The sequence below is a fragment of the Oncorhynchus mykiss genome, chromosome 10, assembly GCF_057628025.1.
Source record: "Oncorhynchus mykiss isolate SJ-2025 chromosome 10, ASM5762802v1, whole genome shotgun sequence".
In the NCBI taxonomy this organism is placed as follows: domain Eukaryota; kingdom Metazoa; phylum Chordata; class Actinopteri; order Salmoniformes; family Salmonidae; genus Oncorhynchus; species Oncorhynchus mykiss.
The window spans coordinates 49,356,521-49,373,790 of record NC_143031.1 but is presented as its reverse complement, the minus strand read 5'-3'; the positions used below and the strand labels follow the sequence as shown (position 1 = coordinate 49,373,790).

The 17,270-nt window shown below is 40.2% G+C and overlaps 1 protein-coding gene across 5 annotated transcripts in view; it reads right to left on the bottom strand.

The window, feature by feature from the left end:
• LOC110534177 (calcium/calmodulin-dependent protein kinase type II subunit alpha) overlaps window positions 1-17,270 on the bottom strand; it is a 70,641-nt gene that overhangs the window by 40,825 nt on the left and 12,546 nt on the right. For all 5 annotated transcript variants that reach the window (XR_016483773.1, XM_036933294.2, XM_036933295.2 and 2 more), the window contains exon 3: window positions 4,966-5,025. Coding sequence is in view for 4 of the 5 variants with exons in the window: in XM_036933294.2 (XP_036789189.1) it covers window positions 4,966-5,025 (60 nt within the window). In the remaining variant the exon portion in view is untranslated. The remainder of the gene's footprint in view (window positions 1-4,965; window positions 5,026-17,270) is intronic.

Sequence of the window (17,270 nt, the reverse complement as noted above, 5' to 3'; positions counted from 1 at the left end):
ACTATGCGTAATGGCAAGCATTGGCTAAAGTGGTATAAAGCTCGCCACTATTAGACTCTGGAGCAGTGGAAATGCGTTCTCTGGAGGGATGAATCACGCTTCACCATCTGGCAGTCAGACGGACGAATCTGGGTTTGCCGGATGCCAGGAGAATGGTACAGTACCTGCCTGAATGCATACTGCCAGCTGCAAAGTTTGGTGGAGGAGGAATAATGGTCTGGGGCTGTTTTTCATGGTACGGGCTTGACACCTTAGTTCCAGTGTAGGGAAATCTTAAAGCTATAGCATACAATGACCATCTAGATGACCCTGTGCTTCCAACTTTGTGGCAACAGTTTGGGGAAGGCCCTTTCCTGTTTCAGCAAGACAATGCCCTGTGCACAAAGCAAGGTCCATATAGAAATGGTTTGTCGAGATCGGTGTGGAAGAAGTTGACCGGCCTGGACAGATCCTTGACCTCAATCCCACCGAACACCCTTGGGATGAATTGGAATGCTGACTGCGAGCCAGGCCTAATCGCCCAACGTCAATGCCAGACATCACGGACACTCTTGTGGCTGAATGGAAGCATGTCCCTGCAAGTCCCTAATGCCCATGGTTTCGGAACGAGACGTTCGAGGAGCAGGTGTTCACATACTTTTTTTTTTGAGAATATCTAGGTTTTGATTATAGGTAGGCCTGACTGAAGTGATGTGGTACATACTGTTCATGAATGACTTTAGTCAAGCTTAGATAGTGCTTCTGGTGTCCTGTTGCTGTCCATATGTTGTCTCCACGATGGAGAGAATCTCTCTCTCTCTCGTCTACCCACCAGTACCCACCACACTCCTCCCCTCCCCCAGCAGGCAGTGTTGTGCTGCTCTGTGTGCATGTGTGTGGGCGTGTACGCACTGAGAGACAGAGAGAGAGAGAGAGAGAGGGAGAGGACACGCGTGCGCTTGTGTGTGGGTGCCGAGATAGAAAGGGGAACAAAGTGGAAGACTGCAGTTCAGATACCTTCACCTGCCAACACCGGATACATAGCAACAGTCTCACCATTACATAAGCCTGAAACAGCCATCTCAGTTCATTCCGCTCAAAGGCTGCCTGAAAATACTTTGATTTGCATTCGCCACTGTCAACATTGCTAAAACAACACCCCCCCCCCCCCCCCCCCCCCCCCACCCCACTTCCTTTTGCTGGGTTTTGCTTGTAGTTTTTGTCTACACTTAAAGTACGTCTTATTTCCTAAAAAGTGCAGAAATACTAATGGAGGTGTGGAGAGGGAATGTTTTATGGAAGTAGTGACATCCTAAATGTCCTCATCGGTTTTGATAGCCTTGTGACCCTGAACTGCTGTTTTGTTCACAAAGAGGGTTATGGCAAGAGGAAAAGGCCAATCTGGTGTTACTTACCGATGGTGGTGCTTTTGGCCTGTCGCTGTCTGCTTTTGGTTCCCTTGGCAGGGCTTTCCATATCAGCAGAGAGAACACTCTTCCCTCTGTTAGGGGTTGTGCCTAGGTCGTCCCAAACGAGGTATTTCCTGAGAGCTCTCGATGGGAATCTTTGATGTCAGCCTCTTTAAGAAGCTTTCCTTTACCAATCACTTGTCCAGGCTGTTGTTAGGCTATCTGAATATAGATGTGTTTGGGACGCTCTTGAATTACGGTGGCATTTGGGCATGGCATTATATATATATTTTTCTGACCATTATGATAACATTATGCCATCAGTAGAAGTAGTAACACCAATGAGAAATGTTGGGTACAATCTACGGTCATCAGTCCTGTAAAAAATATTTCACAAAAGTGATATAATTATATATATATCTATATATATATATCTATATTTATATCTATATATATATATCTATATTTATATCTATATCTAATATATATCTATATTTATATCTATATCTAATATATATCTATATTTATATCTATATCTAATATATATCTATATTTATATCTATATATATATATCTATATTTATATCTATATCTAATATATATCTATATTTATATCTATATCTAATATATATCTATATTTATATCTATATCTAATATATATCTATATTTATATCTATATATATATATCTATATTTATATCTATATCTAATATATATCTATATTTATATCTATATCTAATATATATCTATATTTATATCTATATATATATATCTATATTTATATCTATATCTAATATATATCTATATTTATATCTATATCTAATATATATCTATATTTATATCTATATCTAATATATATCTATATTTATATCTATATATATATATCTATATTTATATCTATATCTAATATATATCTATATTTATATCTATATCTAATATATATCTATATTTATATCTATATATATATATCTATATTTATATCTATATCTAATATATATCTATATTTATATCTATATCTAATATATATCTATATTTATATCTATATATATATATCTATATTTATATCTATATCTAATATATATCTATATTTGAATAGCCCTTGTTTCTATTGATCTATATAATATATTCAATACTTTTGTTAACTGTCTAACATTCAAAATAACAGATAGATTTCTCTAAATCCCCCAAAAACATTTCACTACACCTCTACACATCCAGTGGGACAAGCCAATTTTTCCTGCCCCCCTGTAGATTCTACAATGCATACAAATAGATGTTTTGCAGTACAACAGACTTACATATGTCTTCGTGTTAACTAACAGTTCAACAAAACAGAAAAGGTATGCTTTGTCATGTCAAGGGACCGCATTTACCACCGCAATTCAAGAAGGAATTCTAGCTGAATAGGGACGGGATGGTTGAAGTACTTTGTCTCTCCCACAGAGCAATATGACAACACACTGAGGAAAGCTTTATGACACGCTTGAGAGCCTCTATGCTGATACGCCAATTATCCCTAGCAAGAACACAATGCCTTCATTTGTGGCAACATCCTCGTATAGGTAGGGACTGCTGTCAATCCACCAAGCATAATAAGCATGAGCCATTAGGATATCTCCAAACCGCTATATGGGTGTCACTGTCGTAATGGGTTTAAAGTGGGTCTTCTACAAAATCCATTCCCAGGTATCACACAACTAACAACAAAAAAAAAAAACACAGGCCTATTCTATTGAGAACCAAACGTACCAAACCTGGCCCTTAGCCCTTGGCGTGGTGAGCCTGAATTATGAGTATCAGAGCCAATTCATCCAACACGTTGGTTCTCTCCTCTCCTGGATCTATGTGGGCGGACTTTGGCTCTTGGACGAATAACCGCCCCCGGTTTCGGCAGAGGAAGGCCGCCATGCAAAGAATGTGCCGATAAACAAAACAAGTCAATCCGAAGGCTGCAAAGTCTATTGGGAGGTTTTCACTGCTGCTCTGCACCGTCTCAAACAGCATGGTGGACGTAGGAGCACGTGAAAAAGGCTGGATGTGGGCCAGTTCTTTAATAGCCTGTGATGGTCGGTTAGGCTCAGGGATAGAGAGCACAGGATGAGGGCAGTGTGTCTCAATGCATCCGGCTGATTCAGAAAAAGGCAGCTAACTCACGTCAGAGCCTATACTGTACAGAACCCGGGAACTTGACTACATTATCAGGGGAGAGCTTGACGCTGATGATCTTTATTCTATTGAGCTGCAGTCTGTGCAGGCAAATTTCCCACAAGGGCTATAAAATGCATACACGGCCACAGGGGCAAATCTTCAGCGAGATGACAGCAGATAATGTATTCCTTTCCTCCCAGTCTGTCTGTTTAGGAGCAGTAGGAATTCAGTTTTATGTTGATAGAAGGCTGGATGTTTCAGCTTCCCCCTCTCTCTCTCTCCTCTATCCCTGACAGATCACAAAACAGCATACAACCTTATCCGAGGGCATCCACAGGCCACACTCGTATTGATTCTCTCTCTGACCACTCGGAGGCTGGGTTCGACATACTGTACAGTACAGTCAAGTCGTGCTCTCTCTCTCTTCCTCTCTCATTCCCCTCTCTCTCTCTCGCTCTCTCTCTCTCTCTCTCTCTATCTCTCTCTCTCTCTCTCTCTCTCTCTCACACACTTCAAACGGTTGAAAACATCTTTAGATTAGTAATGCAGTTATATTTACAATGCGGTAATCTAGCAGACACTCTTATTCAGAGCGACTTACAATTAATGTATTCATCTTAAAGTAGCTAGGTGAGACAACCACATATCACAGTCATAGTAAGTACAATTTTACTCAATAAAGTAGCAACAGCACAATCAGTGCTAGTAGAAAAATAGAAGTGAAAGCTTTTTTTTATGGGGGGGTGGATAAAACTGAGATGTCTTATTTAAGATTTTTTTTTTTAAAGAGGTAGGGTTTCAGACGTTTTCGGTGATATGGGCAGGGACTATGCTGTCCTAGCATCAGGAGGAACCTCGTTCCACCATTGGGGTACCAGGACAGTCAATCCTGTCCATGGCAGCGAGTGGGATGCATTATTAAACACTTATGGGTCTGGGAAAAGTAGAAAAGTGCTTCTCAGCCTGTTAATCAGTAAATTACACGTTGTGGTCCTGAGCCGGCTCTGATGGTGCCACAGAGTGATGTTCCCCGGCTGTACGCACAAGAACCATAACAGTCAGCTAGCTGTCTGTCTCTCTGGATGGCTGTCGTACTTTCACTGGGCGCATGATTCTGCTCAATGGAGGCAGATTACATCAACGCAATCAAAAGTGAACTATAAGTCTACTATGCTGCCAAAAGAATCTGATCCAAGATTAGTGACGTATCTTTTTTAAGTGTCCCAGTCTGCACTACTTAATGTTAGGTAGTGTGAAAGAATGCATATAATGTAACACATTGGAAAACAAATATTGTGGAGTCAGCCAATCAATGAGACAGAATAACAAAAAAATTATATGAATGGATCATAGTGCTTCTGAGATACACTAAAAGAGTGAGAATAGGATGAGGAAGCCAGCATGACTGGCCTCCAAAACGAAAGAACTCACCGATGTTTGAGTGCTTCAGCAATCGGCAGATCCTGGCCTCTCTGTCCAGCTTCTGGTGATCTGAAACGGGGGAAAAAAACACAAACAGGTTCATAATGCAGGATAGAGCATGTTTCTTTCCCAGACATGGGCCTTTTGTCAGATTCCATGTCAAACACAATGTACAGAACTGTGTAATATTTCAACTGTCAGGCCAGAGCTGGTCTGGCTCTGGTGCAGCAGCTCTGTGGCCTGATGATGGACTGTCTATGGAGCTAGTTACCTGCAGATAGATGGCTAAGATGTCACCAATTTCCATTATTTTGTTTCACTTAGTCCTGCATATTGGAGCTCGAAGCCTAAGATTTTGGCCGTACACTACAATGACACCTGCAACTCTGTGCATCTGACTATTCAACACTCTGACTCTGAAATCATCCTAGACCTCTAAAATCTGATAATGAATTATGTGGCTGTTGAGAAAGTTGAGGAGTCTAAATGACTTGATGTCACCTTGGATTGTAAAGTGGCATGGTCAAAACGTATTGATTAAATGGTTGTAAAGATGGGGAGAGGTCTGTCCGTGATAAAGAGATGCTCTGCTTTTTTTTGACCCCGCACTCCACAAAGCAAGGCCTGCAGGCTCTAGTTTTATCTTAGCTTGATTATTGCCCGGTCACGTGGTCAGATGCGGCAACAAAAAGACCTAGAAAAAACTGCAGCTGGCCCAGAACAGAGGAGCACATATTGCTCTTCACTGTAATCAGAGAGCTAATATGAATACTATGCGTGCCAGTCTCTCTTGGCGAAAAGTAGAAGAGAGACTGACTACATCACTTCTTCTTTGTGTAATATTAATGTGTTGAACATTCCAAATGGTTTGCATAGACAACTTACACACAGTTTAAAAACAAAGGTGTCCATGTATGACAATGACTCAAGTTTTATATTAAGTCCACAAGCTAGATGCCTGCACTGTCTCATTGAAGATCTATATAACTTTTCTGGACTCTTTGGACAAAAACCTAATCATGATATGTCACGCCCTGGCCATAGAGAGGCATTTATTCTCTATTTTGTTTAGGCCAGGGTGTGACTAGGGTGGGAATTCTATGTTCTTTTTTCTATGTTTTTGTATTTCTTTGTTTTTGGCCAGGTATGGTTCTCAATCAGGGACAGCTGTCTATCGTTGTCTCTGATTGGGAACCATACTTAGGTAGCTCCTGCCCACATGGGTTTTGTGGGTAGTTGTTTTCTGTATTGTTGGTTTCCTCACAGAACTGTTTGTTTTCCTCTTTGTTATTTTTTTGTTCTAGTGTTCTGATTTTAATAAAATATCATGAACACGTCTCACGCTGCGCTTCGGTCCAGTCATTCACAGGAAGAGGATCGTTACATGATGAGTGTACAATATTACATATTGGATCTTTAAAAGATACAGGTGCAACTTCACATTACCCTGCAGTTTACCTATAAAATGGGCTGACAGTGAAGTAGACAAACTTGGAATTCATATCACAAAAGGTATAAATGAGCTCTCCACAATGAATTTCAATAGAAAACTTGTAAAAATAGACAAGATCCTGCAACCATGGTAAATACCTGTCTATTTATGGAAGAATTGCCCTGATTATCTCCTTAGTCATAACTCAGTTTACTCACTTACTTATGGCGCGGCCTACTCCTGATGATTTGTTTTTCAAATCATATGAGCAAAGAATATTTAGCTTTATCTGGGATGCTAAACCAGACAAAATTAAGTGTGCCTATCTATATAATGATTTGGGTGGGTTGAGATCATTAAATATGAAAACACTAAACCTCTCTAAAAGCTTCACTTATTCAAAAGTTTTACTTTTTACTTTTAAGAAACGCTCATCCATTGTTTAAAAACTGCCTTTTTGCCTTTTCAAACAAGCTTTGCAGAGCTGGCTACTATTTCGAATTTTACCCCCCTGAAAAGAGAACAAATATTATGGCTGAACTCAAATATGCTAGTTGATAAAATACCTTTATTTATGGGAAAGATGTTTGAAAATTGGATTTTGTTTTTAAATTATATTGTACATTGGAATGGTAGAGTTATGTCCTTCATGGAGTTATCAGAATTGTATGGGAAGGTCTGCTCAATCCAAGAGTACAACCAATTGATTACAGCATAATCCCCAAAATGGCGGAGGCAGGAAGAAGCAGGAAGAGGTAGGGAACTGGTCTGTCTGCCCAATATAAAGGATTTTATACTGGTGGAGGTATAAAAATAGCATAAACAGGAAAGTATACCAGTTTCATTTGAGGACCAGGATGTTGACAACTGTGCATTAGCTGTAGAAATGTAGAAATCCGAAGAGGGTGGCCAGCAGAGATAGGTGGGAGGTGCTGAGGGAAGCTGAGGGTTGGGATGTGGAATTGGAGACAAGTGGGAGTGGAGTTGCTGGGCGGGGAATAGAATGACGGTCAAAGACAAAGCTTTCTTTTTAATTAAGTCAAAATAAAACATAACAACATGTAAGTTTGTATGACACTAAGGGGCAGTGTTTTTACAGCTAATGCCGGTTTGCCTGAGGCTGATGCCGTGCAGGTGTTTGTACACATGCATTTACACACACTCTCATTCAAATTCACAACATGTGCACATACACGGACACACACACAGGTAAATAGTGCCGTGCATGCACTCAAACATTTTCAGTTGTCCTTGAAGTCTGATTTTTGCATTGTTGTTTTCTGTTTTCCTTTGTCTTTCTCTTTTATTCTCTTTTGCTCATTTTGTTGGGTGTCTTGGGGGTGGATAATGTTTTTTTGTTTTTTTTAATAATTGTTATGAATTTTTCTTTTTCTGAGGCTGTGGGGGGGGGGGGGGGGGGGGGGTCTCGGATGGTTGAGGGGCAGCTCTTGAGGAACTGTGTGTGTGTGTGTGCTCCCAACTGGGGGGGGCAGTTGGGAGCTTGGGGCTGATGGATCACTGGTTTAGGTCCCCGTTTTTTGACCTTGTGAGGGATCTGTCGACGTGCCAGTGAGCAGGGCGTTGACCCTGGATGCTTCTGTGTGTCACTCTGAATGGGAGTCTGTCAGATGACTAATGTGATGTAGTTGTTGAGCGGCTTCACTGCAAGTACATTGTACGTTTTAAACATTCAATAAAAAATACACATTTCAAATGAAAATAAAAACTTACACACAGCTCTGACACACACACTTACCCCACCAGACATTTTCACAGTATCCAGATGGTAAGACATAGAGCCATGATTGCATGGAACTCCCATCTCAGATTGCTCAAGTGAACAGCAAACCTGGTTCTAAAAAAAACAGATGAAGCAACACCTCTAGGCAAAGCAAATGTGTCTAGTTCTGTACTTGAGCTGTTCTTGTCAATGAATGTTCTCTATTATGTCATGTTTCACATTTTGTGTTGACCCCCAGGAAGAGTAGCTGCTGCTTTGACAACAGCTAATGGGATCCTAATAAAGTACTAAATACTGAATAATACTGTTATAATACCCTTATATTATTATAATACCCTTTTCCCTTAAGAGATGTTTGAAAAGAAGGCCTGAAATGTCCTCATTTTTTTCAAGTTGGCGTTTTGGCCTGCCTGGCGACATCACCAGGCGGTTTGAGTTAATAGACGAATAACAAAGGGAGTTTCAAACCTCTCCATCAATAACATCTATGTTTCAGGACACATATCCCTCCCGTTAGGCTCCTTCAATGAGGTTAGACCACATTCTTGCTTGAGAAATAGCTTTATGCTAAGAAGCAATTTTTGTTTATTTTTGACCATTTTAATTGAAAGGGATCACAGTAAGGTACTTAATTGTCACCCAGAAATGATTTGAAATGTAGATTTAAAAAAAACCCCAGCTACAATGGACCATTAATACCAGTATTGATGATACAGAAGGAAAAACTACTGTACAGTGCCTTCAGAAAGTATTCACACCCCTCAACTTTTTTCACATTTTGTTGCGTTACAGCCTGAATTTAACATGGATTACATTGAGATTTTGTGTCACTGGCCTACACACAATATCCCATAATATCCAAGTGGAATTATGTTTTTAGACACGTTTACAAATTAATTAAAAATTAAAAACTGAAATGCTTTGAGTCAATAAGTATTCAAGCAGTTTGTTGGCAAGCCTAAAAAGGAGGATAAATTGTATTTGCTTAACAAGTGGCATGATAAGATGCATGGACTCTGCCTGTGCGCAATAATAGTGTTTAACGTGATTTTTGAATGACTACCTCCTCTCTTCACCCCACACATACAATTATCTGTAAGGTCCTTCAGTCAAGCAGTGCATTTCAAACAGATTCAACCACAAAGACCAGGGAGGTTTTCCAATGCCTCGCAAATGAAGGGCACTAAATTGGTAGATGGGTAAAAAAATACATCTAAAGCAGACATTGAATATCCCTTCGAGCACGGTGAAGTTATTAATAAACGTTGAGTGGTGAATCAATACATCAGCTCAGGGATTTCGCCATGATGCCAATGGTGACTTTAAAAAAGTTACAGAGTTTAATGGCTGTGACAGCAGAAAACTGAGGATGGATCAACGACATTGTAGTTAGTCCACAATACCAACCTAAATGTGAAAAGAAGAAAGCCTGTACAGAATAAAAAATATTCCAAAACATGCTTGCTATTTGCAGCATGGCACTCAAGTAAAACTGCAAACAATTTGGCAAAGAAATGACATTTATGTCCTGAATACAAAGCATTACGTTTGAGGCAAATCCAACACAACACTCTTCATATTTGCAAGCATGGTGATGGCTGTATCGTATCATTTTACCTTTATTTAGCTTAGGAAAGTCAGATAACAACAAATTCTTATTTACAATGACAGCCTACACCGGCCAAACCCGGACGACACTGGGCCAATTGTGCACCACCCTATGGGACTCCAAATCACAGCTGGTTGTGATACAGCCTGGATTTGAACCAGGGTGTCTGTAGTGACACCTCAAGCGCTGAGAGGCAGTGCTTTAGACAGCTGCACCACTCGGGAGCCCTGGGTATGGGAATGTTTTCCATTGGCGAGGACTGGGGAGTTTTTTAGGATAAAAATAAACGGACTATAGCTAAGCACAGGCAAAACCTGGTTCAGTCAGCTTTCCAACAGACACTGGGAGACAAATTCACCTTTCAGCAGGGCAATAACCTAAAACCAAATATACACTGAATTTGCTTACCAAGACGACATTGAATGTTCCTGAATGGCCTAGTTACAGTTTGACTTAAATCGGCTTCAAAATCTATGACAAGGCTTAAAAATGGCTGTCTAGCAATGATAGACAACCAACTTAACAGAGCTTGAAGAATTTTTAAAAATAATAATGTACAATCCAGGTGTGCAAAGCTCTTGGAGACAAACCCAGAAAGAATCACAGCTGTAATCACTGTCATATGTGATTCTAACATGTATTGAATACTTTCTGAAGGCACTGTAGATGCTGACGGTTAACAGTGCTGGTAATGTATAATGAGGGTGTGGGTGGGAGGGTGTGGGTGGGTGGGTGGGAGGGTAGGAGGGGGTGATGGTGGGCACGGTGCAAAGGAGGAGGTTCGGGAACAGAGAGAGTTCACGTCGCCACGAGCCACTTTGCCCACTAATGAAAGCGAGGGGGAGGGCAGCCAGTGAAATAACAGTGCCGCTTTGCCAAATTAGCGCTACCTTCCTGTGTGAGTGCGGAGGGCTTTCTGCGGTATTAATGAGCAATCCAAATTGACAAATGAGGAAGAGGAGACCCCCTATTCCCTCCTAATTTCTACCCCTCTATTTAATAATACAGCCCTTCACTGTCTGCACAATCTGTAGAGCTCAATCGGGGACGGAGAAGGCCTGTATCAGCCCTAAAGTCGTACAAACGGCATTGCCCTCTTCATCAAGTTCAGGATCGCATCGGAGATTGGATAAACCAAGCCTCCTCCATCATCCAGGCTTTTCTTGTGTGAGCGGAAGCTTCACAAAACCCCAAGTGCTGTGTAGCAGCTACATTTATATCATTATAAATGAGTAATGGTTTCAGGGATTCCACCATTAGACAGATAAGATATGAAACAAATATCACCTCATTCTTTACTTCTATAATATTTGCTGCCGTACCAGCGTTTTATTAAGTGTATGACAATCTCCCCTCCGTACAGCCCTCCCGTACTGTACTGTATCCACTGTAATGTAAAAGCAAAGATATGTTCTAGACTTTGAAAATGGTGTTGCTAAGCAACGCTACCAAAAATACCAGAAATAGAAATATAAGATATATGAGTTTGAAAAAAACTACAGAGGGAAAAGTCACAGCAAACTTAGTTATTGTGACCCTGTATAAATCCTCCAACAGGGAGGATTTCAAATAAAAACTTCAACAACACTGAGCACAGGTCAACGGCACTGTGCAAGGAGAGTGTGAGACTACAATGAACCTTACGAAACAGTTTCCCAATCATGTATTAGCCAACAACAGTCAAACAGCAAATGACATAAGCCGCAGAAAAGGATATGTCCAACACACCATACCAGTGGAACTTTGTACAGTATCATTGGTGTCCACTGTTCAGTGAATGGATTTACAACTTAACATATGTACAGTATTGATTAGCACATCGACGCAGCCAATGGGTGGTGGTCTCCTTTTGCACTCTTGCTGCATGGACTTTAACCTGTAAGGTTCTTATCTAGGCAAACATAGACCTGACCCTGGACGAAGACCTGCAGTTTGTCTCCATGTAGATGCACAATAAATACACTTTTGGATAGTGTGATGCCTTGAGTTGATTTGACCATAACTAATACACCTTTTGGTTGTGATGCCTTTAAAATAAAATCTAAAGTCAGAAATAAAGCTCACTCACAGCTGATTTGGGGTAAATGTTCCAACCAACTCCCAATGGCCTAGCAGTATATTATCAGAATGCTAATGGGCCTCCTGTGCTACTAAGCCAAGTGTCTTTCCCTGCTCCATGCAATCCATTCTGTTCACCCTCACACCTGAGCCTTACACCTGAGCCTTACACCTGAGCCTTACACCTGAGGGTCCCCAACCCAAAGTCAGTCTCTACATAGCAAGTAGAGAGGCAGGCTTTGTGTAAAAAAAAGTAAATAGTACATGTAAAATCCTCACTAATCATTTTGGAGCAAAGCATCTGCATGTATATTATCCCAAGGAGAAATGTCTGCCATGTCTGCCATGGCCAATTACAGAGGCACGCCAACTCATTAGACAGTAACTTAATTATGTGCATCATATTATTGTGACCTGTGATTTAACGCATGAGGTCATATTAAAGGAGTGGTTGACTTTTAAAAAAAAAAAAAAATCTCTATTTTTGATGTAAAAGGGACGTTATAGAAGGGCCCAGAAGCTATTTTTTTACGATTTAATTTGGTTTGAGAAACTTACCGCACCAGCAGTAGACTTCGTCATTGCATGTTCTGTAGTATGGGGGCCATGGCTAAACATGAACAAAGTCTCCAAAAATACTCAAATAAGTCCTTTTTAGAAACGGAAAATGTTGTACCTTTCAGACTTTTCCCACCAACTTTACAATACCGCCAACTTTATTTCTGCCTTTTCTTTATATCTGAAAGGTATTGCCGGTATCAAAGCCGAAACTTTTACTTCCGCCAAAAAACCTAGTAATCATTTCAGTAAGGTTTTGCCTACAGCTTAGTATGAAACCATAATGCTGAGGAGGCATTGGCACACACTGTGCTGCTAAATTGTTTCATCGAAAACTAGATGTTTTTGGATTAGTTATAGTGAAACATGTCAATTCTGGTCTTCATTTTGACAGCTCGTTGCAAAAGGGATATATTTTGGTATTTTAGTAGTAAATCTAGCTATTTTTTCTAGCTCTTTTTTTCTAGCTCTTTTTTTTGCATTTATGAATGTGTTATTCAATGTGTTTCTCTGGTCTATAGTAGTAAAGGCCAAATTCAATATTTTAGCTAATATATAGGGGTCCTAAAGGGGTCCTACAATTCAAATTGAAATTTCTAAAGGACCCATAGTATGACCATATTAAAACAATTCCATATGTTAGTTCCTTTTAGTATGATATGTTATGTTTCATATGGTATGTATTCATTTGTAGATGTCCATCACCCATTTCGTATGATACGTTACGAATTACAATTTGCATTATATGTTGCAAACTTTCAAAGTGTACAATATGTTACGAATTTGCAAATCGTACGATACGTTATGAATTCTAGCTAGGTGGCTATGTGGCTAACATGCTAAGTAGTTGCAAGGTAGCTAAAAAAGTATTAAGTAGTTGTAAAGTTGCTGATCAGCTAAAATTCTAAAGTTGTCCATGATGAGAACTTCCATCCTTTGGGTTGCCAGACATTCACGTAATACACCCATCCATCCCACCAACCACAACCCACAATCTGTCTTATGTTACCATACCAAACCTAACATTTCCTAATTTGAGTGTCCTGGATTTACATTTACTCTGTTACTTCTAGTCTATGAGACCAGGCTGGAATTACTGTGGGAATAAATAACATGGAACAGGGAAAATACTGGAATAAAGTAGGCTAATCCAATTGAAAGTATGTATCAAATTGTTACTTAATAAAACTCCCAAAGTCATCCAATCATTGTAAAACATTTGAAGCAATAGCCTACCTGCGTGTGGTCAACGAGATGATAATCACATCAGCACCGATGTGATATGAATGGAATAGCCTACCTGCGTGTGGTCAACGAGATGATAATCACATCAGCACCGATGTGATATGAATGGAATAGCCTACCTGCGTGTGGTCAACGAGATGATAATCACATCAGCACCGGTGTGATATGATTGGAATAGCCTACCTGCGTGTGGTCAACGAGATGATAATCACATCAGCACCGATGTGATATGATTGGAATAGCCTACCTGCGTGTGGCCAATGAGATGATAATCACATCAGCACCGATGTGATATGAATGGAATAGCCTACCTGCGTGTGGTCAACGAGATGATAATCACATCAGCACCGATATGATATGAATGGAATAGCCTACCTGCATGTGGTCAACGAGATGATAATCACATCAGCACCGATATGATATGATTGGAAAAGCCTCATCGTGCTGCTTTGAGATAAGCGTGGGGACTCGTCTTGATAAATCAATCAATGTCAGATTTTTGTTTTCACTAAATCTCTATTTGGATACTGGTTATAGGCTACAATTAGGCTGGGGAAATGTTAGCTAGGTTGAGGTGAGTGCTGCTCATGAGCATCTTGTCTAGTTGTCTTATTTATTTCAACATTATGCCATATTATGTAGTTTAACAAATGGATTATTTTACTCCTACTCGCTTAGTAGCCTAGTCCTACTCCCAACCAAAAAACCTGTGACTTAGTGTGATTTTGTTTCACTGAATCTCCGTCTCTATAGGCTATTTGTTTCATCGGTTTCTGTCTGGGCAAATTAGTGGAGGTGATATAGCTCATCTATTCATTTGCTCATCTATCACTCATCAGAAACATGGAGTAATGTAGCATGGAGTAATGTAGCCTAAATCAAGAATATTATTTGTATTTTATTACTTTCTATTCCATGATATTCTTACTATAAAATATATGTCTGTTGAAAGTGACTGGGTAGGTGTGTCTTGTCTGGTTAATGAACAAAATAATGAACTATTGATTTCATTTGGATGGCAACCATGGCTGCACAGACCCGTAACATAGGCCTAATTATACTCAAAATATGCTATTCTATTCTTTTGTTTCTTAGGACCTGTCTAAATGAATGAATAATGGATTTATTTTTTGATGGTGCATACTCTCAATGGATTTATTAAAATAGACGCCCACCAGCATCTGCACACCACTACCACCACTTTTCCCCGGCAATGCTGCATGTGCACGGGAGGTATAAAAAGAGCATGCAGGCAAGAATGTGGTAAAAAAACAACAGTAATAGAGAGTCAAACATGGTAGGTAGAGAGTCAGTAGGTAAAGAGTCAGCATGTGCTCAGTCTGACACCCTCTCCTTCCCCTCCGTACCCTTCCTACTGCCTGCACCTCCCCGTCCTCCCTACTCTCTCTTCACTCCCTCCCTCCCCTCGCTCCTCTCTCTTCCCTCTGTTCCCTCCCTCCTTCCACGCTTTTCCCTCCTTCCCTCCTCTCTTCCCTCCGCCTCCTCCCTCTCAGGTGAATCAGCAGGCCCACGCCAGGTCCTCTGAGGGCCCTTCAATCAGGCTGCACCCAGCAGTCCATTACGGCCTCTCGTTGTTGTTTAAATGATGTGTCACCGTGCGCCCTTCACACGAGAGCCCAGTAGGAGGACATGGTCAGAACATCGAGCCAATATCAGACTCTTCTGGTGGTCAATGTACGTGTCACAATGCTGTGGTTCTTGTGATGGGATATTTAGTGTAGTTGTCATACAATAGAATGGTTTTGAAATGTTGATACTTCAGTACAACACACAACACTACCTATTTAAACTCACCAAATGGCGTTGTAAATATCAAGCAAGTGGTGCTTATCTGGAAGAGCAGTAGCTCAGGCACACTCTGACTCTGGAAATATGAGTCAGGATACAATATACATTCCTCCTAGCAATACAAGTACATTTCACCCATGTTAAGCAAATATGTTGGTATTGATGTTGTCTTCCACGGAGCCATCAGTTGGCTCAGGAGCCTTTCCTTCAGCAACTCAGTTGGTTGTTATATGGGTTGCATCACAACCAACTGAAGAAAAACCTTGGATGACTCTCAAAGGCAGGAATGGTTAACTCATTAATATTAATGCATCAGAGCGTTTGATTCATCACAGTCTTTCTCAGTAAAGTCTCCCACGCAAGACACAAAGTGACTTGGTATTACAAAGAACGTGCACATTGCACAAACTCCCACCACGGGGAAGGTATAGAGTTGTGTAACACTCTCACCTTAGTGACTAATGCTGTTCAGGAACACTTCAACAAATGTGAAGCAAAAGACCTGGAAAGCCAAGTGTAAAGTCAGTGCTTCATTATGACACTTAACAAAGTTTGCATCATGGCAACGTGAAATGCACAATGTTGAACAGACAGTGATCCTTAAAAACCCCTAATAGGACTGAGTGTGTTGGGCTTTAGTGGGAAAGGAATGGATAAAAGAAGAATCTATTGTGCGGAGGAGGGATGGGAGACCGGGTGAAATGGGAGTTGTGTGCCAGGGATAAAGGAGAGGAGAGGAGGATGATACAGCACAGCAACCAGGACTGGTAGATGTAACATAGTACACATAAATCCAGAACACTCCAATTAGTACTATATGTTACGTTTCGTTTATGGTACCATTTAAAAGGGTTTTTCTTTAATTTTACTATTTTCTACATAGAGTAATAGTAGAATACATCAAAACTATGAAATAACACATATGGAATCATGTAGTAACCAAAAAAGTGTTAAACAAATCCAAATATATTTTATATTTGAGATTCTTCAAAGTAGCCACCCTTTGCCTTCATGACAGCTTTGCTTACTCTTGGCATTCTCTCAACCAGCTTAATGAGGTAGTACCTGGAATGCATTTCAATTTACGGGTGTGCCTTGTTAAAAGTTAACGTGTGGAATTTATTTCCTTCTTAAATAGGAGTCCCGTCAACGGGGCAGTTGTAAATCATGCAGCGTTGTGTGTCACAATCGCAGATTTTAGAGAAACAACAAATGTCAGTACATATAAGTGTCCTATATCGGCTGAAAGCTTAAATTCTTGTTAATATAACTGCACTGTACAATTTACAGTAGCTATTACTGCAAAAAATGCCATGCTATTGTTTGAGGAGAGCTCCTAACAACAAAACACTTTTTTCATTGCGATAGGTTTGATAAATTCACCTCTGATGGTGAAATGTGTACTTACATTCTGAAATATTGCTCTGATTTATCATCCCAAGGGTCCCAGAGATAACATGAAGTGTCGTTTTGTTAAAAAAGGTCTATATAGCATGCACAATCGATTTTGTATTTCCACTCGTTCAATTTGCAAAGAAAATAATCTGTGAAAATCTAACCCTAAACGTTGTTTCAACCAGTCAAAGCTAGCTAGATAGCCAATGAGCTGGGCTTTACGGGAGTATGCAGAAACCCCATATCTGTTACAACATTTGGCTGCTAACCTTGTGCGACAGTAAGCCTTTTCCTTTTGGACAAAAATTGCAAGTATATGGAGAGTTAAGAAGTTATGACAACTGGGTGTTTTGCAAATGTTGAACTTACAATATGGCTAATAATACTGGAAAAGCTCAATCAAAGTCCAAGTTTACAGATTTGATGATATTCTTGCAGAAAAATGTAATGTAAATGTGCCCTTCACG